The sequence below is a fragment of the Elephas maximus genome, chromosome 9, assembly GCF_024166365.1.
Source record: "Elephas maximus indicus isolate mEleMax1 chromosome 9, mEleMax1 primary haplotype, whole genome shotgun sequence".
Lineage (NCBI taxonomy): Eukaryota > Metazoa > Chordata > Mammalia > Proboscidea > Elephantidae > Elephas > Elephas maximus.
The window spans coordinates 25,677,252-25,703,161 of NC_064827.1; the positions used below are offsets into that span (position 1 = coordinate 25,677,252).

The 25,910-nt window shown below is 35.5% G+C and overlaps 1 protein-coding gene across 7 annotated transcripts in view; it reads left to right on the forward strand.

Moving 5' to 3' along the window:
• The window catches only part of CCDC171 (coiled-coil domain containing 171), a 419,844-nt gene that overhangs the window by 152,541 nt on the left and 241,393 nt on the right, over positions 1 to 25,910 (forward strand). For 6 of the 7 annotated variants that reach the window (XR_007518562.1, XM_049894821.1, XM_049894820.1 and 3 more), the window contains 3 exons: positions 1,092 to 1,315; positions 1,815 to 1,997; positions 8,043 to 8,228. Coding sequence is in view for 6 of the 7 variants with exons in the window: in XM_049894821.1 (XP_049750778.1) it covers positions 1,092 to 1,315; positions 1,815 to 1,997; positions 8,043 to 8,228 (593 nt within the window). In the remaining variant the exon portion in view is untranslated. The remainder of the gene's footprint in view (positions 1 to 1,091; positions 1,316 to 1,814; positions 1,998 to 8,042; positions 8,229 to 25,910) is intronic. The other variant, XM_049894822.1, reaches the window with a different exon arrangement.

Below are 25,910 nucleotides of genomic sequence, written 5' to 3' on the forward strand. Positions count from 1 at the left end.
TTCTTAGGTAGAGGATATCATACTTTTATCCAATAATAATTTCTGTTTTATGTATAACTCCTAGTAGTGTGGTTTTCAAATTCTGACTGCTGCATAAATTTTAAAATTTACCTTTCTTTTATACATTGAGGAATAAAGGAGATAGAATGAAGCTCAAATTTTAGAACAGAAGGCCTCTGTGAGAAGATTCTTTACGACATAGAAAACCATGGATTGATCACGTTCTCAGCCTATGTTGCTGTTTAGTGTTAAACCATATATATTCTTAAAATTATAAAATATTTTTCCACTGGTCAAATTTGCTTTTTGTGCATATGATGTAAAGAAAGGTTTAAATTAACAGCAGAAGCTCTTGAAATGTAAAATGGTATGTTACTGAATTTAAATAATCTCTCCATACTTGTCCTTTTACACGAATAACGAAGTAACGACAGATCAAGACCTGTCTAGCAGAGGGAAAACTAAATTACACAACTTTTATTAAGGCATAAATAAACCTATTAACTGTTATCTGGAATACCAATTAGTAGAAAGAGCACTGACAATTTTATTTACCAACATTAAACACAGTTATTAATTACAGACCTGATGAATCTAGCAGTAAGCAGGCCATGTTGGATATGCTGGGATCTTAAGTCCGTTATATGAGAGGGATGATTACCAAAATCCTGTTGGGAAATAAGTAATTGTAGTTGTAAAATTTTAATTGCCTCGGAATAAGGCAAATTATATTTTCTTGTCTGAGAATATAAATCGTATGGCATTAAGGTAACAGGCTTCAGTAGTAGTAAACAGAAAATGAATTTGTATTAGACTCTAAAACAAAGAAAAGTGTGATGACTTTTTAGTGTTCAGGGTGAGTGATGTACTGTTAATACATGCAGATTTCTTTACATTGATTGTTTAGTAGGTGAGCCATTTTTTGCATTTCTTTATTCATAGTGAAAATTAATATGGTAGGGGACATTTTTAAATGAATTACCACAGGTGAATGGGAAATTTAAAATTTTTTATTGTGATTGGCATTGTTGTGAAATGAACAAGAAACAATTCACATTTTTGTCCATCTTTTTTTAAAATTTTCTTTGAAGATCCAAATTCCAGAATTTGTGGACATTTACTCATAGGTGCAGCCAAGAATTCTTTTGCAAAACTCATGGATAAAATTAGCCTGGCAATGGAGAGTATACCTCTGCATAGTAGGAGCATTACATACGTAGAAAAAGATTCCCTGGTTCAGAGGCTGGCCCGAGGACTTCATAAAGTAAACACACTGGCCCTGAAGTATGGCCTGCGTGGCCACGTGCCCATTATGGTATGTATGCAGTTTGATGTAATAGTGACCTGAGGATTATCAAGGAAATTTTGAATCAAACTTATTTGTAATTTAAGTAAGTTGTACGTGAATGTATTTAGATTTCCAGAAAACTTTTAATGAAATAAATAAAAGCACTTCCGAATAAATGTCTAAAATATCAAAGTATAAAAGTTCTGGCATTAGATCTGAATTTACTGTTCTCTATAAGGGATTTTTTTTTTTTTTTTTTTTAATAAGGGAACTGCAGCGAAATTATATGAGGCATAAACAACCGGCAAGTCCATTTTCTAGCCGTTTAGGTGATTTCTTTAGTTGTTCATTTTGTGTTAAGTCAAAGTATTGTTTCATAAATAAATAAAACTTTCATTCCTGAGTTTCAGTAATAGCTGATTTTGTTTTCTGTATAACCTAAGTTACATTTAATTTGGAGAGATGATCATTGCTATTGATTTCTCGGTAAATCTGTAGTTAACCGTATGGTTTTGCTTACCGACAGAAAAGCACAGCGTCATTACAGAAGCAGATATTTGGATTTACACAAAGACTGCATGCAGCCGAAGTGGAGCGCCGCTCACTGCGCTTAGAGGTCACAGAATTCAAACGAAATGTGAATGAAATGAAAAAGGAACTTGACAAAGCCCAGAGTCTCCAAATGCAATTAAATGAATTTAAGCAGTCCGTAAGTATATTTGACTTATAAAAATATAGCTTTGTTGAGCTCTTGTGTGTGTGTGTATATATAAATATGTTATATATATATACTTACATATAATATATATTTTTTCCTTCAGCTTTTAATTATACTTGTTTTTTTAAAAATGATTCAAAGTCTCTTTAAGAGGATTTCTTTTTTCTTCAGAATACTTTCCTTGTGAAAGGCTTCCAGTCGAGGAGCCTGATGTTTGGCGTAGGGAGTGAGATTTTCTTTCTTCTCTTCTTGTACACGCACTCCTCACTTATCCACATGTTTAGGCTCCAAAGACTAGGGCATTATGTGAAAAACGGGTGTTATGCAAAATACTTGTGATTTCCTGCCTGGCCTCCCCTCCTCCCTGGCCCCAATTCTCCCAGCTGGGTGGACACAGCCCCTCTATACCTTTGCAGCAGTCCTGGTGGGCGCAGGCTCACCTTTGCTCTACTCGCAGGCATCTGAATCCATGCTGCAGGCAGCTGGCTGGGTGTCCTCAGCCGCCCAGTGTCCCAGCTTGGGCTCACTGTGCACTTGGTGCAGGAAGTGGGTTGGCGCGGGGTGGGCAGTATGCTGAGGTGATCACCACTGGCCTCCCGTGCCCCAGTCCTGGCACCTGCTAGCCAGCTAACTGGGAAAGAGCTGGGAGGTGGGAGAGGAGGTATGAGCTAGAGCATCAGGCGCCCTGTAGGTTCCAGAGTGGAGTCAAACAACCCAGGGGGTGACACTACCTGCTGGAAGAGCTGTGCTCCAGGAGGTTGTTAATATGCGAAATAGTTGGGTAGTAGATTTCTTACCATTGTCTAAACGTGAAATGTGAGATAACAAGACCTGTCCATAGATGAGGAGTAGGTGTATTGAGTATTTTGAATAAATGAGGTTATTTATGAAATCAAGTTGCTTTTCCAAAGAAATGTTTAATTTGTCTAACTTTCATCACGGATTTATGTGTATTATTTTAAAAGGCAGAGGATAACTTAAAAAAAAAAAAGGCTATTTGCCAAATAGCATTAGATCAAGATCAAAATGTGTGAACATGTAAAGCACAATGAAATGTAGATATACGTATTCTGGAGCACTGGTGGCACAGTGGTTAAGAGTTCAACTGCTAACCATAAGGTTGGCCATTCGAATCCACCAGCCACTCCATGGTAACCCACCTACTTGGGGCAGTTCTGCTCTGTCCTGTAGGGTCGCAATGAGTTGGAATTGACTCTATGGCAATAAGTTTTTTATACATATTCTATTTGTGGTTTTTTTTTTTTCATTTGTGTTGGGATTAGTTATTAACACTACTGTTCTTAATGCTGTTGTAGGAACGGAGTGAAAAGTTTATACTGTCTTCAAACCTGTATATAACACATGACAGCTAATATAAATATGAATACAAAGTTTGTTTCTTAAACCTAACAGTGAGCTACTTTTAAGTACCCTCTGCTGTGGCGGTACTCAAGTTTTACAAGTTTAACTTTAGTTTAAATGTACTTTTAGATATATCTTTTGGTTAATTTGAAATTTGCATTCATAACATTTGTGGTAATAATGGCAATAGCGGGTTTAATTCTTAATCCTATGATATGCAAACTGCTGATGTTAATTATTAAATAGCTATACCTTCAGAAGGTAAAGAGTTCCTGTAAATTAGACAAGTAATTGCTCATTATCCTTCTGGTTAGAGATAAACAATAGTTTTTTGTTTTCCTAGCAAAGGTTTAAAGACATCACAGTTTCTTCCCTGCTTTCTTAGTTTTTTTGCCCAGAGTTGGAAAATTTATAAGCTGTTTTAACATTTTTATTTCTGATTATAAAGGTAATATATGATAGACATGGATTAAAAATACAAATACTATGAAGAAGAAAGTTTAGATCACTATAATCTTACAGCCCAGAACCAATCACTGTTGAAATGTGAATACATTCATTCTCCACATTTTTCTTCAGATGTAGTTTAGAATAATTTTGTATGTGAGGTTTGCATTCTACTACTTTTTAATTGAAAGTACTGTAAGCATTTTCCTGTATCATTAATTATGAAAAATATTTTAGATAGACAAATAATATTCTATCATATGGATGTATAAAAATTTATCTGACTCTTCTATTCATTCAGACATTTAATTTGTTTCCAGTTTTTTTTTTTTGCCATTATAAGTAAATTGTAAAGAGCTGTTTGTACTTTTAAAAACCAGTAAGTTCCTTTGAGTATGTCTCTGCCTGCTTTTGACCTGCATCCTAGCATGTATACAAGTTAAAAATGGGATCTGAGATCATCTGCCAAGATGGAAAGAGACAGCCATTGATCCAATTTTGAGATTTAGAATTTAGTCAACTTGGAAATAGAGGTTTAGGTAATAGTAGCTTTCTTGAAAATTAGAAGATTCTTTACATATGTTGCTTCCCAGAATATCTATGAAGAATTCAAGTATTCTACAAAATTTGATTGCCGAGAACATTGTTTAAGTATTAGGAAAACAAGCTAACATCTTATCTTTGAGTAGTTAGAAGTAGTCATGACTCAGTTTCTAGAATCTAGAGATAAGGGAGTATTTGAAAGAAAGTGCTGAAAGGTGACAGAGTATTCTTCTTAGGGCTTTGGTTGAATAACTAGCTTGCGGTAAAAGCTAGGAATACAGTCCAGGAAATGTTTAGTATGAATTTCCTCCGCTGTTGTTGTTAGGTGTCACTGAGTTGATTCTGACTCATAGTGACCCCGTGTACAATAGAACCAAACACTGCTTGGTCCTGCGCCATCCTCACAATCCTTGTTATGCATGAGCCTATTGTAGCAGCCACTGTGCCAGTCCATCTCATTGAGGGTCCTCCTCTTTCTCACTGACCCTCTACTTTACCACGTGTGATGTCCTTCTCCAGGGACTGATCTCTCCTGATAACATGTCCAAAGTATGTGAGACGAAGTCTCGCCATCCTTGCTTCTAAGGAGCATTCTGACTGTACTTCCAAGACAGATTTGTTCGTTCTTTTGGCAGCCCATGGTATATTCAATATTCTTCACTAATACCATAATTCAAAGGCGTCAGTCAGTTCTCCTTCAGTCTTCCTTATTCATTGTCCACCTTTTGCATGCATATGAGGCAACTGAAAAACACCATGGCTTGGGTCAGGTGTACCTTAGTTTCAAGGTGACATCTTTGCTTTTTAACACTTTAAGAGGTCTTTTGCAGCACATTTACCCAATGCAATGTCATTTGATTTCTTGACTGCTCCTTCCATGAGTGTTGAAAGAGTGTTGATTGTAGATCCAAGTAAAACGAAGTCCTTGATAACTTCAGTCTTTTCTCCATTTATCAAGATGTTGCTTATTGGTCCAGTTGTGAGGATTTTTGTTTCCTTTATGTTGAGGTGTGATTCATTCTGAAGGCTGTACTCTTTTATCTTTATCGGTAATTGCTTCAAGTCCTCTTCACTTTCAGCAAGCGAGGTTGTGTCATCTACATAACACAGGTTGTTAATGAATCTTCCTCCAATCCTGCTTCGACCTTCTTTTTCATATAGTCCAGCTTCTCAGAAGTGTAGAAATAAAAATAGGACTAGTTGAATTAATAATTGAGGGAATGAGACATGTAATTTTTTATATTTTGGCATACGATTGTAAGTTATAATAATAACAGTGATGATTTCTAACATTTATTGACGATATTGACTATGTATCAGGTGCTGATCATAAGCACTTTACAGGCTTATTATTATCCTTATTTAACAAATGAGGAATCTGAGGTACAGAGCAGCTAAGTAACTTGCCCATAGTCACACAGCAAGTGGAAATAACAAGATTTGAACTGAAGTAGTCTGGCTTCAGAACTCATATTTTTAATCACTTCATTTTGTGGTTAATTTCTATATCTGGCTGTGTTAACAAAAGATTGTTAAAAAAACAATAGACTAAAAAAGACTATTTTCCTCTTAAAAAAATTGGGGAGTCTGCCTACAACTGATCAGCTTTCAGTGATTTCAGGTAAAGTATGTAGTAGAAAATAAAACAACTTCTTTATAGTTGATCTAAAATTACAACATAAAGGGGAACATCCTGCTGGCCAAAAGCTACTCAGTTCTTCCATTTTTTTGGAATACCATATTTACCTATTGATAGCTGTTCTTTAACAGCTAACTTCCATATCATAATGGTTTATTAGCTCCTTATAAATGCTTTCACATACCATCTCTTTCTTATTCTGTATTACTCTCTTCTTCTAAAATCAGCTACATTTTCATGTAAAGGAGATATTTTGAAGGAGTGGGAAGGGCACACAAATTCTGTTAAAATAAAAGAAGTTCTGTAAAATGGTGGGGATCATGATTTATAGAGGTCAAGTGAATTGCAAAGAGCAGAATGGTCTGGTGGCAATGGGTGTTTTAAAAAAAAACACACAACAAACAAAAGATAGAAAAGGTACAAAAATATCTTGTTCCTGAGACTCAGAAGAATACTATGATATTCTGTGGTGTCAGGGAATAGAGGGATGTTAAGAAGTAGAAATGGAGCTTGAGTGTGGAAAAGAGACTGTTACAGCTGACGTTATAGAAGTGGGGGTTTGGTTTTTTAATAGACAATATAGAGAGTGAGGCAGCTATTAAGAGGGAGGACAAAGAGGGTATTCTGTAAAATCTAAACACTATACAAGTATTGGTAATGTATTTATTAGATATCTCTGCTCGGTGATTCTCAGGAAATGAGGCAGCTTTCATGTGTGCCCTGTGATCATTCTATTATCTTGAGGAAGTAATTAGACATCTATTTTTATATGGTACTGTTGCCTTTTAAGATTTTATCCATGTTGAGAAATACATGATAAATACCCTTGAAAAGGCAAGTAATAGTAAAAAATAACAATTGCTTCAGGGAGGTAGCAGGCAAGGTATCTGATGCCAAAATAAAATGGAGTCCTTATTATACATACTATAGAAAGGCCTATATGATAAATTTGTCTTCCAACCTATTCCAGCAAAAATTTTTCTATAGATGAGTTTGCATGCTTGCTGTTATTGGCCTTGAGGAAACTATAATTCAGCACCTTCCTGTTTTTTCTTATTTGTCAGAAAACTCAGAGATGAAGTCTGCATTCAGTTGCAGTAATTTATGCATTCCAGATGCCTAGAAGTAACAGGATTTTTATTTTGCTCTTTTACCCTCTAGATTCCTTAAAAATTTTAAATCAACTTGCCTTATATTTGTGGTTAATTGCATTAATCCACCTCAAATTCTTAGAAATGGGAACCATATAAATCCTAAATGGGTATATATATGCTTAGTATGATGAAGTGGCCTGCATGGTCCGCCATTAGTTTTCCACCTACATTTTTCACGTTACCTACATTTTGTGAAGCATTCTTGTTCTTTCTTCTTCAAGATCAAGACATCTCTCATGGTTTGTTGTAATTTTCATTTGTTTAAATGTTTTGAACAGGAGATAAAACATGTGTGTCTTGCTTTGGGTTCCACACACAGTAAGGGATAGTCCCCAGTCTAGAACTGTCATTAGTTATTGCAGAAGAGAGTGCTCTCCTCTCCAAAGCAGTCATGATATTGTAAAAACCATATCATATGTTATGGTACAATATGGTTATTGTGTTATTGGCAGATTTTATATATGAGTTTTTTAATTCAGCTAATATCTTTTGAGAATTTGCTGAGTTCCAGGCTTTCTTCTGTGTGTTGGGTGAACAAGCTAAATGAGGTCCCTGCTCAGTGGTGCTCACATCCTTATATTTGTGTGGTTGATAGGAGGGTGTGGATACACGATGAAAAAGTGGACAACTCTATGAGATGAATATAGATAATAATAATGGCTGTAAAGAAAACAAAACAGATTGATACGATAGTGTGAAGCCTGGGAATGGGGGGAGATATGATCTTGACTTAAGAAATTAAGAAAAACAAACTGTATCTTTTTTGTCATGTATCAGACCCTTAGGAATGTTTGCGTTATATTCTTTATGTTAGCAAATATAATTCTGAAGATTAAATGGTGCAACAATGCAGTTACTTAGAACCAAGTAATTACTTTTTCCTTTTTTCAGAAATTGATCACCCATGAGAAGTTTGAAAGTGCCTGTGAAGAACTGAATAATGCCTTACTTCGGGAGCAGCAGGCACAGATGCTACTGAATGAACAGGCACAACAACTACAAGAGCTGAATTATAGACTTGAATTGCACTCGAGTGAGGAAGCTGACAAAAACCAGACCCTTGGAGAAGCTGTTAAGGTAGGAGAGTGTTCCTTGCATAAGGGTCTGTTCTCTGTGTGATTCTTTGAGGAAATGGTGTATCTACTGAATGGGGACTAGATTCCAAGACGTGACATTTTATTTTATAAGAGCTGATAAGCATGGAATGAAAGATAGTTATGAGTCATCAATTGTAAGCATGCATTCACATGTATTGAAAACATAAAAGTTGGCTTTATTTGTTGGTTTAAAACAAAGTGGTGATTTTCCAGTAATAATTTTCATATTTATTCCTTTTTTTCCCTTGATTCTCCCAGCGTTTAGTTCTTTTCATTTTCTTGTTTTATTCCCTCTGGACATTGAAACTCTAGGTATCTTTTGGATATTGGACGAGTTTGGGTCTGGGTCTATTTGGTTCTTATAGAAGTTTATGTGTGTATGACAGGGAGGGAGGTTTGGTTAAGAAGAATATGTTTTTCCTGCCACATGTTTGTGGGTATTTAGAAAGCAATAGAGAAGTTACAGTATAGTAGTTGTAATTTTGAAACTTTGATTAATGAATTTAGGACTGTGACACCTTTGGGAAATGGTGACTGTATGGTAGAATAGAATTCTAGTTTATGATTATGATACTGTGGATTTTCCACTAGTATGGTTATATGCATTGGATGGAACAACTAAATATAAACACTGTATTGAGTATCATTCCTCATACAGTTAAGCAACTCAGAGTTGGTATATATTATACAAATAATATGTTTATTCTAATAGCTAACAACAATAAAAATAAAATTCCTAAATTATTGAGAGCTTACTGTTTGCCATTGTGCTAAATACTTTACAGTTATCTCATGTAGTCTTCACAAAAACTCTGTGGGATTATTCCCATTTTATAGGTGAGAAAACGGAGATACAGAGAGATTAAACAACTTGAACAACCGTTGCTCAGTATCAGATTCACATCTGCCTTTCCTAATGACCACATTACATTATAAAAAAGATACTATTTATTGGCAGCATACGTGTGCCAGGCTCTATGCTACAGTCTCTACACAAATTATCTTATTTCAGTCTTAAGCTAACCCTGTGAGATGGGTGACTGTTACTATTTTCATTGTTTTTTGGGGAAACTGAGGCTTAAAAATAGTTCAATAGGCTTGCCCAGGGTTTTCTGGCCTATAACTGTTGAAACTAGGATTTAGTTTTAGAAAGATTAGAAAACATTGAAAACTACAAGAAGAAAATACAGGTGAATTTAAAGAAAATATAGATGACTTTAAAGGTGAAGAAAATCCCCCATCATACCAAGATAAACACTATTAACATTTTGGGTATTTTTTTTAGATAAGTGTATTAAGTTCAACCTTTTGAAATTGCTATTTTTGTAAGTCAAAACAGACAAATGTCAACAATTTCATATAGTTAAGCCTAATATAGACAGTTTTTCTTCCATAAATGAGTACATAATTATATACTGTTTTGTAACTTGTTTGTGTAACTTAATTATAAAACCAAAAAAAAAAAAAAAAAAAATCCAAACCCAGTGCCGCCGAGTCCGTTCCTACTCATAGCAACCCTATAGGACAGAGTAGAACTGCCCCATAGAGTTTCCAAGGAGCACCTGGCAGATTTGAACTGCTGTCCCTTTGGTTAGCAGCCGTAGCACTTAACCACTATGCCACCAGGGTTTCCAACTTAATTATAGATTATGAAAATTTTTGTATATCAACTGCTATGATACTATAATATCAATTTTTCTTTTTTCTCTGCTTTAATATAAGTAATATTCATTGTGGAAAAATAAGAAATATAGCTAAAAAATTAGAATAATTTCAGATTACATCTGAAAGACATATCTACTGTTAAAATTTTGATGTATATATTCCAGACCTTATATTTTGAAAATACAGTGGTATAAATAAATATAAAAAACCTCAAATATAGGTTAATGAAAATACAATCATACTATACGTATTGTTTTCTTACTTTTTAAAAATATCTTGTCAAGATGTTAATAAATATGGTGGTGTCATAGTTGTTAATAGCCGATGGAATTCCTTTTGAACGTACCATAGTTTCTTCTTATCGTATATTTTGATTGATTCTAGGTTTGTGTGTGTGTTTATTTGATTCTTTTATTTTTTGCTATTATAAGTAATTCCAAGGAGCCCTGGTGGTGCAGTGGTTAAGCACTTGACTGGTAACTGAAATGTTGGCAGTTCAAACTCACCAGCTCTTCTGCTGGAGGAAGATGTGGCAGTCTACTTCTGTAAAGACGACAGCCTTGGCAACCCTATGAGGCAGTTCTTTTTTTTCCTGTGAGATTGCTATGAGTTGGAATTGACTCAGCAGCAATGGGTTTATAAGTAATTCTATGATAAATAACCCTGTAGCTAAATCTTTATGTAAATATCCGTAATTATTTCCTCAGGTTAAATTCCTAGACCAGGAATTACTAGACCAAAAGCCACATGCATTTTAAAAGTATACGTATTATCATTTGACCTACAAAAGTTTTTACCAATTACATTTTCTCTTAAAATATGAGAGAATTGCACTTTTTTCCCAAACCTGGCTATTGTTATTTTAAAAATTTTTGCCAATTTGAGGGATGTGTCATTGTTACTTTAATTTCTATTTCTTTGATTACTAGTCAAGCTGAACATTAAAAAAAATATATTGGTCATTAAGAGACTTTTTTATGCTTCATGTTTCATTAATGGATAATGTAATTATGCTTTGAGAAAGCATACGACTGTGTCATTCTGGCCTTTTTCTCTAATGGTTTGTACTTTGTTTAGGTATGGCATCTTCCAGAAGATGCAGAGCTGTTCATATTAATTTCTTAAAAATGGCAGTAGCTTAAATATTGTTGTCAAGAGTGGAAAATTGTTTAATTACTATCTCTTAATTAGAACTAGCAGGTGGTAATTCAAAAACGCTCTCTTGTGGGAGGCAGCATGGTTCAGTGGAAAAAACACTAGCCTTGAAACAAATTTTCCTGAATTCAAATCCCAGTTCTGTCACTTGGGCAAATTACTTAACCTCTCTGAGCCTCAGTTTCCTCTTCTGAAAAAATAGAGATAATGATAATTAAGTTACGGGATTTTTATGAGAATTAATTAAGGTACTGTTTGAAAAGCAAATACATGCTTGATGAGTATTCTTTTGTGTTTCCCAATAATACTTCTTTAAAAATAGCTATTTTTTAAAATTGAACCCTGCATATAACTTCTTTAAAATAAGTTTATCATTTTTTATTCGTTATGAAAACAAAATGAGATCGTGGATAGAAAATATGTAAAATACAATAAGGACAAGTTACCCATGGTTTATCACCTGACAACAATGACTGTTTACATTTTGGGGGTTTTGTTTTTAGTCAGTTTTCTATATCTAATAACTTTTATAAATCATGCCTTGGACTAGATGCTCAGAAGGGCCTTCCCATTATAATACAGCAAGATCTTGGATAAGAAACTTCCTGTAGTCCAGCAGCGCATTAATAAATAACGGAAGTCTCCAAGGACAAAAACATAACACAGGCAAACCCCGGGGAGCTGAAAGCAAAGCTAGTACCGTGATCAGGTGCTGGGTTTGCTCTGGAGGTGAATGCGGACATCACTGCTGGGAGCAGGAGACTAAGATCTGGGCCACACCAGCAGGTAGCGGGTTGAACCTGAGATGCCTACATTAAGGAATTGCCTAATCACCTGAATGGGATAATCCCAGGTCCTGGCAGAAGCAAATGCAAACTCCTCTCTGGAAGAAATCTTGCCTAATTTAGTCCTTCAGGATCTTCCCAGATTAAGATCAACCAAGTCACTGGCACATGAATAGATAAATATTTTAAGCTTAAATTCAGTTACCTTGCTAAACTTGCTTATCAATTCTAATACTTTATCTGTGTATTCTAGTATTTTCTACATAAATAATATTTTTTGTTCTATAATGATACCTTTTTTTGTTTTCCTTCCCAAACCTTATGACTTTAATTTTTTTTCTGCCTTGCTGGGATACAACGTTGAGTAGAAGTAGAGATGGTAGACATTTTTGTCTTGTTCCCAATCTTAAAGATAACCCTTCTAATGTTTCTCTATAAATAGGGAAGTTTGTTATAGGATTTTGGTTGCTAATCTTCATCAGGTTAAGGGAATAATCCTCCTAGATTAGTAAAAAAATTTTTTTCTGGTGTATGTATTGTTTGCTCGTTCAATCATGAATGAAAGGTGGATATTGTCAAATACTTTTTTATGCATCTATAGAGAGGATCATATAATTTTCTCTCCCTTACTCTTAGTATGTTGAATTACCTCAGGGTTTAACTAACTGTGGCTCACAGTCTGTGTTTGTACAGCCTGTAAGCTAAGGATAGTTTTTACATTTTTAAAAGCTTGGGGGGAAAAAAAAAAACAAGAATATGTGACAGAGAGACCATATGTGGTCCACAAAATCCAAATATTTACCATCTAAAGTTTTCTTACCCCTGAATTACATTATTCAGTATTTCAATATTGAACCAGCCTTGCATTCCTGAAATAAACCCGTTAGCTGTGATGATTTGTTTTTCGATGCACTGATACACACAATTTGTTAATACTTCATTTAGTACTCAGCCATCAAAATTATTGCCATAAAGTTGTTCATAATATGTATTTTTAAATTTAACTTTATTGTGCTTTGGGTGAAAGTTTATAGTACAAATTAATTTCTCATTAAAAAATTTACACACAAATTGCTTTGTGACATTGGTTATAGTCCCTGCAATGTGTCAGCACTCTCCCCTTTTCCCTTTACATGCTGGGTTCTCCCTGCCAATTCATCCAATTTTCCTGCCCCTTCCTGCCTTCTCATCTTTGCTTTTGGGCAGGTGTTGCCCATTTGGTCTGTTCATAATATTTCATTATTATCCTTGTAATGTTTGTAGGATCTGTTGTGATAATCTTTCTTTGATTCATGATACTGGTAATTTGTGTTCTCTTTTCTCTTCTCTATTTTATCAGTTTAAAAAAAAAATTAAGTTTTCACTTGTTAAGTTATTCTCATTCTTTTCTATGACTTTTTTTGTTATCTTTATTATTTCCATTTTCTATATACTTTAGGTTTATTTTGCTTTTCTTTTTCTAATTACTTAACGGGTAAGCTTATTAGATCAGGGTTCAACAAACTATGACCCATGGGTCAATTGTAGCTTGCTCTGTGTGTGTATATAAAGTTTCACTGGAATATAGCTATGCTCATTTATTTATGTATTATCTATGGATGCTTTTGTACTACCATGGCAGAGTAATTAAACAGAGACTGTGTGGCCTATAACACCTAAAATATTTACTATCTAGCCCTTTATCAGGTATTGAGTGGTTTTTAGAAGTTTTTAAGATCTCCACTATTGGCTTATTAGGTATTTCTCTTTGTTTTATTTTTTACAATATGCTTCTTTAGCCCATCACAGTCTGTTTTCAAATAATAGTACAGCACTTGAGGCATAAAGTAAGAATCTTACAGTGATATACTTTGATTTCTTCCCTCCAGTTCTCTTTGTTGTTGTTGCAATAGATTTTGCTTTAACATATGTTATAAAGTCTGCAATACATTGTTATTATTTTTGTTTCATACAGTAAATTCAATTATAAAGAAATTTAAAAACAAAGGAAAACACAGGCTTTTATTGTTGTCTACATACTTAGCATTTTTGACCTTTATTGCTTTATTTGGACCCAGATTTCCATCTAGCATCATTTCCTTCTCCTTGAAGCACTTTAACATTTTTTGTAGTACATGTCTTTATTTTTGAAAGATATTCAGTATAAATATCTAGGTTGACAGTTTCTCTGAACACACGTTAAAAATGTTGTTTCTCACTAATTAAACAGTAGATAAGTGGTAAATTTGGTGAAGGGTAAGGCAATACACAGTACTGGGGAAGCCAGCAGAACTTGTATAAGGCAAGGTCATGGAAGCTCCATAGACACATCCAAGCTCCCTGAGGGACCAAATTGCTGGGCTGAGAGGTGTGGGTACCGTGTCTCGGGAAACATCTAGCTTAGTTGGCATAACATAGTTTATAAAGAAAATGTTCTACATTCTACTTTGGTGAATAGTGTCTGGGATCTTAAAAGCCTGTGAGTGGCCATCTAGGATACACCACTGGTCTCACCCCTTTGGGAGCAAGGAATAATGAAGAAAACAAAACATAAAAGGGAAAGATAATAGTCCAAAGGACTGATGGACCACATCTACCACAGCCTCCACCAGACTGAGTCCATTACAACTATATGGTGCCCGGCTACCACCACTGACTGTTCTGACAGGGATCACAATTGAGGGTCCCGGACAGCTGAAGAAAAATGTAGAACAAAATCCTAACTCAAAAAGAAAAGACCAGACTTCCTGGCCTGACAGAGACTGGAGAAACCCTGAGAGTATGGCCCCTGGACATCCTTTCAGCTCAGTAATGAGATTATTTCTGAGGTTCACCCTTCAGCCAAAGATTGGACAGGCCCATAAAACAAAACGAGACTAAAGGGGCACACCAGCCCAGGGTCAGGGACTAGAAGGCAGGAGGGGGCAGGAAAGCTGGTTATAGGGAACTCAAGGTTGAGAAGGGAAAGTGTTGACATGTCGTGGCGTTGTTAACCAATGTCAGAAAACAATATGTGTACTAAATGTTTAATGAGAAACTAGTTTGTTCTGTAAACCTTCATCTAACGTATAATAAAAAAATATTTCTTTTCCTTCTGTCTTGCATAATTTCTGTTGAGAAATGTATGTTGATCTTATCTTTGTTTTTCTGAATGTAATGTGTTTTTTTTCTCCCTGAGCTGCTTTCAGGATTTTCTTTTTATCATTGGTTTTCAGGAATTTAATTATGATGGGTCTTGGTGTGGTTTCTTTATGTTTTTCCTGCTTGGGGCTCATTAAGCTTCTTCAGTCTGTGGATTTATAGTTTTCATCAAGTTTGAAAATTTCAGCCATTATTTTTTCAAAATTTTTTTTATCTGCCCTTTCCTACTACACATAAACTATGTTGGACTCTCTGATTTTGTGCCACAAGTTATTGAGACTCTGTTCATTTTTTCAGCTTTTTTTCTTTCTGTACTTCATTTTGCAGTTTTGAGTGCTAAGTCTTCCAGTCCGGTAATCTTTTTACTGTAGTATCTAATCCAGTGTCAAGCTATCTAGCAAAATTTTCAATTCAGGTATACTTTTCATCTCTGGGAGTTTCAATTTGATTCTTTCTTATATCTTTCAAGTTTTCTCCTCACAATGTTCATGTTTTCCTTTAAATACTTGAAGATAATTATAATAGTTGTTATCTGCTTATAATGTTCTTGTCTTCTAATTTCACCATTTCTATAACCTATTGGTCTATTTCTATAAACAAATTTTTTATCTGGTTATGAATCACATTTTCCTGATTCTTGTCATGTCTTCTAGTTTTTTATTGAGTTCTGGGCATTGTGCTGCTTCCTTTATAGAGTGCTGGCCTTTTTCAGACAGGCAGTTATTTTTGGCTTAGTTTAATCCTTTCGAAACTTATAAGGATAGATATAGAATAACCTTTACTTTAGGGATAGTTTAGTCCACTACTGAAGTATGGCTTGGCCCTTTTTGGGTCTCTGTTGAAAGACCAGAATAATCAGTGTAGCCTCTCCACTTGGCTGCAGAAAACTTGAATGATTCCCAGCCTTGTTTATCCCTGAGAGCCACTCATTGCTGAACTCCCTAGTTGCTCTGTTCCTTACTTTGTGGATTTTCACTTTACATGTACACATCTTAGGGTTCAAACAAAGACACAAGGAGAACCTAAGCTGAAATTCAGGATTTATTTTTCTATTTATTTAGTTTTTGCCATCAAGAACTTTGCACTGTGCCTTTCAACTAACTCAGGCTCCTTAGAAGAAGAAGAGCAAAATAAACCTCAGAGCCTTACACTCTTTAGCCTTAAATCAACGTTTGGGCCCTTAAACCTTTAAAAGCAAGAAAAGGACTGTAAGAGTTTTATAACCCACAAAAGGGCACCCTCCCCGATATCCATTTCATATGTGGCCGTGGAGGATAATGGACAAAGAAGAACCTCCCAGAGTTTGGAGCAAGGGAGTGAACCACAGATCTCTTTCAGAATCAGTGTCTAATTAAGAAACTTGTGCCAAGATAGAATATCTCAAATTCTGTCATTGCTGTGGACCAGGAACTGCGGCATGTTGTCCATCCTTTCTCTTTCTGAGTGGGAATATTTTTTATGATTACCTTATCCCATTCTATTGTGTATATTGGGGTGGGGATTGGTATAACTGCACTTTTAGCTAATAGATTGCTGGACTACAGGGATCTACATCCGAAACTTTAATTTCACAATGCACATATATCCAGAATCTTAGCACTTTTTACTCCAGCTACCCTTACCTGAACCACTATCAACTCTAGTCCAGATTACACTGTTAGCCTCCTACTGGTCTCTCTGCTTCAACTTTTGCATACCTGTAATTTATATTCTAACAGAATGATTTTGAAAATGTAAATAATATCACTCTCCTGCCTCAAAACAGGGTACAAAACTCTATATAGTGGGGTACCGAGTTTATGTTAATGACAGAAGGACAACTCAGAGAAGGAAAGTGAGAATGTTTGTACAACTTGAAGAATGTAATCAGTGTTACTAAATTGTACATATAGAAACTGTTGAATTGGTGAATGTTTTGCTGTGTATATTCTCAAAACAACAAAATAAATAGAATTTAGAAAAAAAGCTATAGCATACTTCAGTTTTATTTGCCAAAATATTAATAATGCCTATATCTGGATGATAATGGGATTACATACAAATAATTTTTTTTCTGTATATGTGCATGTGTGTGTTTTTTTCACAATGAGCATGTTTAATCAGAAAAATATGTTTACTATCTGTAAACATTTTTATACAAAGTAAATTGAACTGTGATTAAAAATTTTCTAATTTTTATGAAATATCTAATCAAAAGTTAGTATCAATTAAGAAACATGATAATGCTAATTCTACATTACTGTCCATTGAAGACAAGTTTAACCATGAAAAAAGTATTTAAAAACTATATATGGGAACATACACTTTTAAAAATGGAAATTATCACATCATAATAAGGTAAGTATTTTGCTACATATTTTCTCTGTTGTTTAGTCTAATAAAAATGAACATAACTTTTTATGAATCACCTAGCTTCTAGCTTGAACTTTGTCTTTTAAATTATTAGTTTTAGAGAGTGATTTGAGAGCTGTTGTTTTCTTAAATCTTTTTCTCTGACCTTGAAATATAATTGACTGCCCTCTACGCCTCAATAGTATAAGTCATTAGGAAGATCAAAATATATGAGATTAAACTAAAAAATGATAAGACTTTTAAATTAAGTAATGACATTAACAACCCTACTTTATGAAAATGGGTTATACAGTAGATGTTAATTGTTATCATAACCATGGCTTATTAACTAAAAAAAGTGTAGTTTTTAAAAGAAAATGAATTTTGTTTAAGTTTACTAGGGAAAGTGTGGCTTTTTAAAAAAAAATTTTATTGTGCTTTAAGTGAAAGTTTGCAAATCAAGTCAGTCTCTCATACAAAAATTTATACACATCTTGCTATATACTCCTAATTGCTCTCCCCCAATGAGACAGTACACCCCTTCCCTCCACTCTCTCTTTTCTAGTCCATTCGGCCAGCTTCTGACCCCCTCCACCCTCCCATCGCCCCTCCAGACAGGAGATACCCACATAGTCTCATGTGTCTACTTCATCCAAGAAGCTCACTCTTCACCAGTATCATTTTCTATCCCATTGTCCAGTCCAACCCCTGTCTGAGGAGTTGGCTTTGGGAATGGTTCCTATATTGGGCTAACAGAAGATCTGGGGACCATGACCACCGGGGTACTTCTAGTCTCAGTCAGACCATTAAGTCTGGTCATTTTACATGAATTTGGGGTCTGCGCCCCACTGCTTTCCTGCTCCTTCAGGGGTTCTCTGTTGTTTTCCCTGTCAGAGCAGTCATCGGTTTAGCTGGACACCATCTAGTTCTTCTGGTCTCAGGCTGGTGCAGTCTCTGGTTTATGTGGCTGTTTCTGTCTGTTGGGTTCATAATTACCTTGTGTCTTTGGTGTTCTTTATTCTCCTTTGTTCCAGGTGGGTTGAGACCAATTGATGCAACTTAGATGGCTGCTCGCTAGTGTTTAGGACCCCAGACGCCACTCTCCAAAGTGGGATGCAGAATGTTATCTTAATAGATTTTATTATGCCAGTTGACTTAGACGTCCCCTGAAACCATGATCCCCAAACCCCCGCCCCTGTATGCTGGCCTTCAAAGCATTCAGTTTATTTTATTCAGGAAACTTCTTTGCTTTTGGTTTAGTCCAGTTGTGCTGACCTCCCCTGTATTGTGTGTTGCAAAAGTTAGACATTTTTTAAGTAAAAAGAAGGTAAATATTTTTAAAATGTGACCCTTTGCACAATTACTGCAATGGCTCCAAAATATCATTGCAGGGTATTCCATTTGAAATTTGGAAAAATACATCCTTTTTTCTTATTACATTACTTTTTCTTTCCTATCCTCAGACTTAGTGTAATTAAGTTTGGAGAATGGAAGGAAAAAAAAAAAAAAAAAAAAAGAGTTTGCTTTCTAAAAAAAGTTGAAACATGGCAAGAAAGAACCAAAGCAGTTGCAGGAAGGCAAGGAATGATGTGGGGAGATAGGCAGAGGAACAAGTCTCTAAGATGCTAACAGCTTGATGGGGTACAAGACAATAGGAGTTCACAGAGGACAGAAAACAATGATGAAAAAGGGCATGTAAATAAGAGTTGGTCCAGGATTAGACTAAGGAACTCCTTGAGAAGCTTACTGTGTATAAATCTTTGTTTCTTCCCCAAGCTAGTCTTTCAATCAATGTCTAAAATTTTTCATAAACAGAATTACAAAACTGTGACCATTCAGGGAATGTAAGATTTTATAATACAAAAGCTCTTCAGAAGCTCTCATCCATTGTCATATCAAAATCCCATCAACCATTAGGATGTAGATGTTCCTTTAAATTCTGTTCAATATCTGTTCTCGACAGAGCCATGTATGGTACTTTCCTTGCAGTAAAAGCTTAAATATATGTATTAATTAATTAGGTGATCAGAATTTATTTTTTAAGATTTTATGCATCAGGAGGTGGGTTTTTTTTTTTTAATATTACAAAAAAATTTGTTCCTTTATTAAACGATCCTATGAATTTAAAAATGTCTTTTTAAACTTTTCTGTAAGTAAGAAGCACATCTAGTGAGTTTCAGATGTATTTTAAAATTGTAAAAATTTAATAGATACCTAACTTTTGGGGGGAAAAATTAAGGAACAACTACAGCGCTACTTTTCCTCTAACCCTAAGTGATTCAGTCATTCTTAGTCTCATATTTACTAAAGAGAGAGCAAAATGAAAAAAATATTCACATAAGCATTGTCCTTTCAGGAAAGCCATTGGATCGTATCATTCAGTTTCGGGTATGTTCCATGACCAGAGCTACCATGGCCTGTCAGGAACTTGGCCTCCTTACTCCAATCTATAATATTAAAAAAAAATTGACACAAACCTAATGCCTCTCACCAGATGAATAGCTAAATAAAGGATTACTTATTTATAACATGAAATTTCTTGTGACAATTAAAAAGATGTTCTAGAGTGAAAAAAGAAACAATAACACATAGGTCATCTGTGTTAAAATACACACACACACATTTGCATATGGCTTATGGACAGGAAACAGGTTAAGGAACAGTTAGCCAGTGTCAGCCACAGCCTACCCTTTTGGTCTCCAGATATCCATTTTACTGTTTCTCCTACCTTTCTTTGCACACTTTCTCCCCAAAAAGGACAATTGAAACTTCCATCCAGTTATTGCATCCATCTAGTCATACTCAGTCCTTTCTATCAGGTCCAGATGTAGCTTCTCATAGTATGGCAACCTATTAACTAGAAGACCAGCTATCCCCATACCCAACTGTGTCATACTGGTAGCAAATATCAAAAGAATCTCTCTACCGAATGAGTGAGATTGGGGAAATGTGTGAACACTTTTAAGGATAATACTTAAAATCATCTGCCTTCCTTGATAGAGCAGTTGGCTTTCCTAGAAGCCTTTTAGATTTGAGTAGGCCAGTAGTTTCCAAGCAGTAATAAAACTAGTAGTATCTAGAAAAATACCTGTTGGAATGCTGTTTGGGACAGTTTTTATATTTTCATAAGTTACTAAGGCATTAACTGAACATTTAACTTAGACTAAATACCTCTACAAGAAAGTGGTTGTGTTTGTTTATTTCTACAATGGTAAAAGGAGTTCTGAGAAGTAAGATGTGAAAAATCCAGTGGATCAAGATGACCTATTGAGACTTCAGCTTTCAACATTTTGGATATGCTATAACCAGAAGGTTTGTAAATGACCTTTGTAATGTTATAATTCATAGATTCTTCCAGGGATAGAAGGTAGGAAGAGTATTTGTTTTCTAAGTTCTTCACTACTGTTTGCTGCTTATTAGAAGTAAAAAAGAAGTAAAGCATATTTAAAAAGAGCCTTCCCTCAAAAAAACAAACAAAACCCGAAAACAACCCTCTGGCCTTTTCAGTCAATTCTAATGACGGTCAAGTCCCTAATAACGGGGAGTTTGAGCACTGGTTATTAGTTATTCTCTTTAAATGCAGTTCTTTTCCTTTTGTGGAGCAATTCACCCCATCTTCAGCCTTTATCCCAAAAAAAGGAGGGAGGAAAACTCTCTCTGAAATAATGATTCTCTGAATATCATTATTGGGAATGGAAAGTGAATCTATTGGATATTAGAAGGAAATCAAGAGTCTATCAGTTTGAAATATTACATTGATAGTAGTGTTAATGACTTGTAACAGCTGTATTAAGGTATAATTAACATATAATAAACTGTACATATTTAAAATATAAAAAACCCTATTGGTATATTGGTATTGGGTATCTTTATAGTTGCATGGACACTCTTGGAGAATTGTGTAGTCTTAAGTATTTAGAAATTGAACATAGAAACCTTACTGAAGAATTTCTTTAAAGTTGGGTGATTCCATTTATTATAAATGAGTTCCTTTCAGCCGTTTAGCAATTTTTGCTTTTTTTCCCCTCTTTTCTTGTCTTAGGGCCATATCTTAATTTTTATGATCACAAAACTGTACTTTGCAAGTACTTTTAAAAGTCAGCAACTTCAAAGATCAAATGGAAATGAAACTAGAAGCTATAGATCATGTAAGAGAAGAGAGGTACACTAGGAATTTTTTTTAGTGTCTAAGAATCAAAACCATACTTGACACTTTCTTAATCTTCCATTTCTATTAACTCATGAAACCTGGAACTGGAGGCTTAATGGTATTATTTCTACATTGTAATTATCCTAATAAACACCTTTGTCCGTGACCTTGGAATTTACAGTGCAGGAGGAAAGATTTATTGACTTATACTTTGGAAGAAAAATGGGATTATTGCATAAGTAGATAGCATGTTAAGCAAATATACTTGCATACCATTTATTCTAGTTAGTTTTGAGCTTTAACTTGGCTTTAGGTTTTCATTAAAAAATAGAGTTCTTGCTAAGTCCAGATTCCTGAGAGATCTTTGTTATATTATGAGTCAACTACAAAGTAACTACTTTGCCTTGAAATATGCAAAAAGAATCAATAGGCCTACAAAACTGCCTTTTCAAAAAATATTTGAAATCATATTTTTCTGGTAGCCTGAATATCAATGTATATGGCTTTTTAGATTTCTTTTATTCTTTTTTTTGTTGTTGCAATATTAAAATCTCTTATAGTTATAGGGTGTTTGGATATTTTGGTTTTCATCTCTTTTTGTCCCCTGCCCCACTCTCTCAGTTGTTTGCCTTGCTTTTTGTAAATTTTTTTTTTTATACTTAAACTGGAAACCCTGATGGTGTAGTGGTTAAGAGCTACGGCTGCTTAACCAAAAGGTGCGCAGTTTGAATCTACCAGGTGCCCCTTGGAAACCATATGGCAGTTCTCCTCTGCCCTATAGGGTTGCTGTGAGTCAGAATCCACTCGGTGGCGATGGGTGTGGTTTTTATTTTTTGGTACTTAGACCAAATTTTCCTTAGGGTGTCTTTTTACCTTAATCAACTTTTCCCATGATCTCCTTTTCCTTTTCACTAAAGTTTACATCTAAAAAGATTTTAAAAACCCAAAACTTTTGGTTATGAAACACCTTGCTGTTGTTGTTAGGTGCCGTTGAGTTGGTTCCCCCAATTCATAGAGACCCTATGTACAACAGAACGAAACACTGCCCAGTCCTGCACCATCCTCATGATCGTTGTTATGCTTGAGCCTGTTGTAGCCACTGTGTTAGCCCATCTCGTTGAGGTTCTTCCACTTTTTTGCTGACCCTCTACTTTACCAAGTGTGATGTTCTTCTGCAAGGACTGGTCCCTCCCGATAACATGCCCAAAGTATATGAGACGAAGCCTTGCCATCCTTGTTTCTAATGAGCATTCTGGCTGAACTTCTTCCAAGATAGATTTGTTCATTCTTCTGGCAGTCCAAGGTATAGTCAATATTCTTCACTAACACCATAATTCAAAGGCATCAATTCTTCATTGATCTTCCTTATTCATTGTCCAGCTTTCACATGCATATAAGGCAATTGAAGACACCATGGCTTGGGTCAGGCACACCTCTGTCCTCAGAGTGACATCTTTGCTTTTGGACACTTTCAAGAGGTCTTTTGCAGCAGATTTGCCCAATGCAATGTGTTGTTTGTTTTCTTGGCTGCTGCTTCCATGGGTGTTGATTGTGGATCCAAGTAAAATGAAATCGTTGACAACTTTGATGCTTTCTCCATTTATGATGATGTTGCTTATTGGTCCAGTTGTGAGGATTTTTGTTTTCTTTATGTCGAGGCGTAATCCATACTGAAGGCTGTAGTCTTTATCTTCATCAATAAGTGCTTCAAGTCGTCTTCACTTTCAGCAAGCAAGGTTGTGTCATCTGCATGTCGCAGGTTGTTAATGAGTCTTGCTCCAATCTTGGTGCGACCTTCTTCTTTTTATAATTTTTATTGTGCTTTAAGTGAAAGTTCACAAATCAAGTCAGTCTCTCACACAAAAACCCATATACACCTTGCTACACACTCCCAATTATTCTCCCCCCAATGAGACAGCCCGCTCTCTCCCTCCACTCTCTTTTCGTGTCCATTTCGCCACCTTCTAACCCCCTCCACCCTCTCATCTGCCCTCCAGGAAGGAGATGCCGACATAGTCAAGAAGCTCGCTCCTCACCAGCATCCCTCTCCAACCCATTGTCCAGTCCAATCCATGTCTGAATTGTTGGCTTTGGGAATGGTTCCTGTCCTGGGCCAACAGAAGGTCTGGGGGCTGTTACCACTGGGGTCCTTCAAGTCTCAGTTAGACCATTAAGTCTGGTCTTATGAGAATTTGGGGTCTGCATCCCACTGGTCTCCTGCTCCCTCAGGGGTTCTCTGTTGTGTTCCCTGTCAGGGCAGTCATCAGTTGTAGCTGGGCGCCATCTAGTTCTTCTGGTCTCAGGATGATGTAGTCTCTGGTTCATGTGGCCCTTTCTGTCTCTTGTGCTCATAATTGCCTTGTGTCCTTGGTGTTCTTCATTCTCCTTTGACCCAGGTGGGTTGAGACCAATTGATGCATCTTAGATGGCTGCTTGCCAGCGTTTAAGACACCAGACGCCACTCTTCAAAGTGGGATGCAGTTGTTTTCTTAATAGATTTTATTATGCCAATTGACTTAGATGTCCCCAGACACCTGCCCCTGCTACGCTGGCCTTTGAAGCATTTGGTTTATTCAGGAAACTTCTTTGGTTTTGGTTTAGTCCAGTTGTGCTGACCTCCCCTGTATTGTGTGCTGTCTTTCCCTTCTTCTTTATATAGTACAGCTTCTTATATTATGTGCTCAGCATACAGATTGAGTAAGTATGGTGAAAGAATACAACCCTGATGCACACCTTTCTTGACTTTAAACCACGCAGTATCCCCTTGTTTTATTTGAATGACTACCTCTCGGAGTAAGTACTGGTTCCTCACGAGTGTAATTAAGTGTTCCTGAATTTCCATTCTTCAAAATGTTATCTGTAATTTTTATGATCCACACAGTCAAATGCCTTTGCATGGTCAATAAAACACAGGTAAACTATCTTTCTTGTATTCTGTGCTTTCAGCCTTAGAAAAGGCCAAAAGTCTACAGTGGGTATTCAAATATTGAATCCACTTCTAAGTGATATGTAAGTCAAATTCCTTTTTCCTTTAATTTGACCTTATTCAGCTGTAGTCATCATTTGCTCACTTGGGGCTCCATCCTTAAATGAAGTTACATTTCAGTCTGAGTTTTCAAGTATGTGGAAACTATTTTAGAACTTTGTAAATGATATTCATTTGTATGATGTCACATAAATCTGTAATGATCGAAATTAATTTTGGCTGTTAGATAAGTTTTTATATTCTTTAAAGATTTTCTTTTTTGATTATTTGAATTGATAATTTGCTAAAATACATTATGTAATATGAATATTCAGTTTTGTAATCTATCACTTGTATTTGCTCAGGGGTTTGTTTTATATTATTAACTTTTCAGAGGAAGTGCTCTGAATTTCATCAGCCTCCATTTTGGAGGCTTCAGAGGCTGTGTAAACTTTGCTAGTGACTGTCCTTGCATTAGATAAAAAGCTACAATTTATTTTCTCAGTGCTCTGCTAGGTAATTTGTAGGTAATATCTAATCTTTAAAATGATTTTTGAGGTAAATATTATTATCCATAGTTTGCAGATGAGGAAGCAGAGGCACAGAGATTTTGACTTGTTCTGGGTCACAAAACTAGTAATTAGTGGAGCCAGGAACTGAACCCAGAGATGATGGTGATAATAGCAAGACTTTTCTCTATTAGAAAAGTTACCTCCTTTGAATGCATTGCAGTAATGACCGAAATTGTATAATGAATGGTTTAATTACAAAGATTCCACAGTTAACTATGAAAATACTTTCATTTGTTATTTCAATGAGTCCATTTTAAGAGCAGTGAATAGTGCATTATAACTTAAAGGGCCAACCAAAACTTATTTATACCCTTTCAGTAGTGGAAACTCTGAATGTCTTTGTTTTAGTTTTCATTAATCAGAGACTCAGTGATAGTTTTATTTCAGAAATATTTAATTTGTAGTCAATTATAGTGAACAACTTTAGAATATTATGTTTGTAATGGAATGAGCATAGATTTAAATGCCTGAGACTTTGGAAGTAATTAATTATATGTTCATATTTCTAACATGATTAGTTGTGATGTTTAATTCATTTTAGAGGAATTTTACCCCACGTGGGGACTATGAAGGAGCCCTGATGGCATACTGGTTAAGTGCTCGGCTGCTAACCAAAAGGTTGGGGGCTTAAACCCACCAGCTGCTCCACAGGAGTGTAAAGGTTACAGCCTTAGAAACCCTATGGGGCAGTTCTACTCTGTCCTATGGGGTTGCTATGAGTTGGAATGACTCCAGAACAATGGGTTTGGTTTTTTTTTTTTTTTGGTAGGGCTATATATTTTAAGTCATTATCCTATTCTGTTTATGGGAAACATTTAATTAACATGTTCATGTTTTATTTGAAAATTTAGTAATATTGTGCTCTTATCTCACTATATGACAAGCTATTTCAGGAAACCCCAGTATTTACTAATCTTAA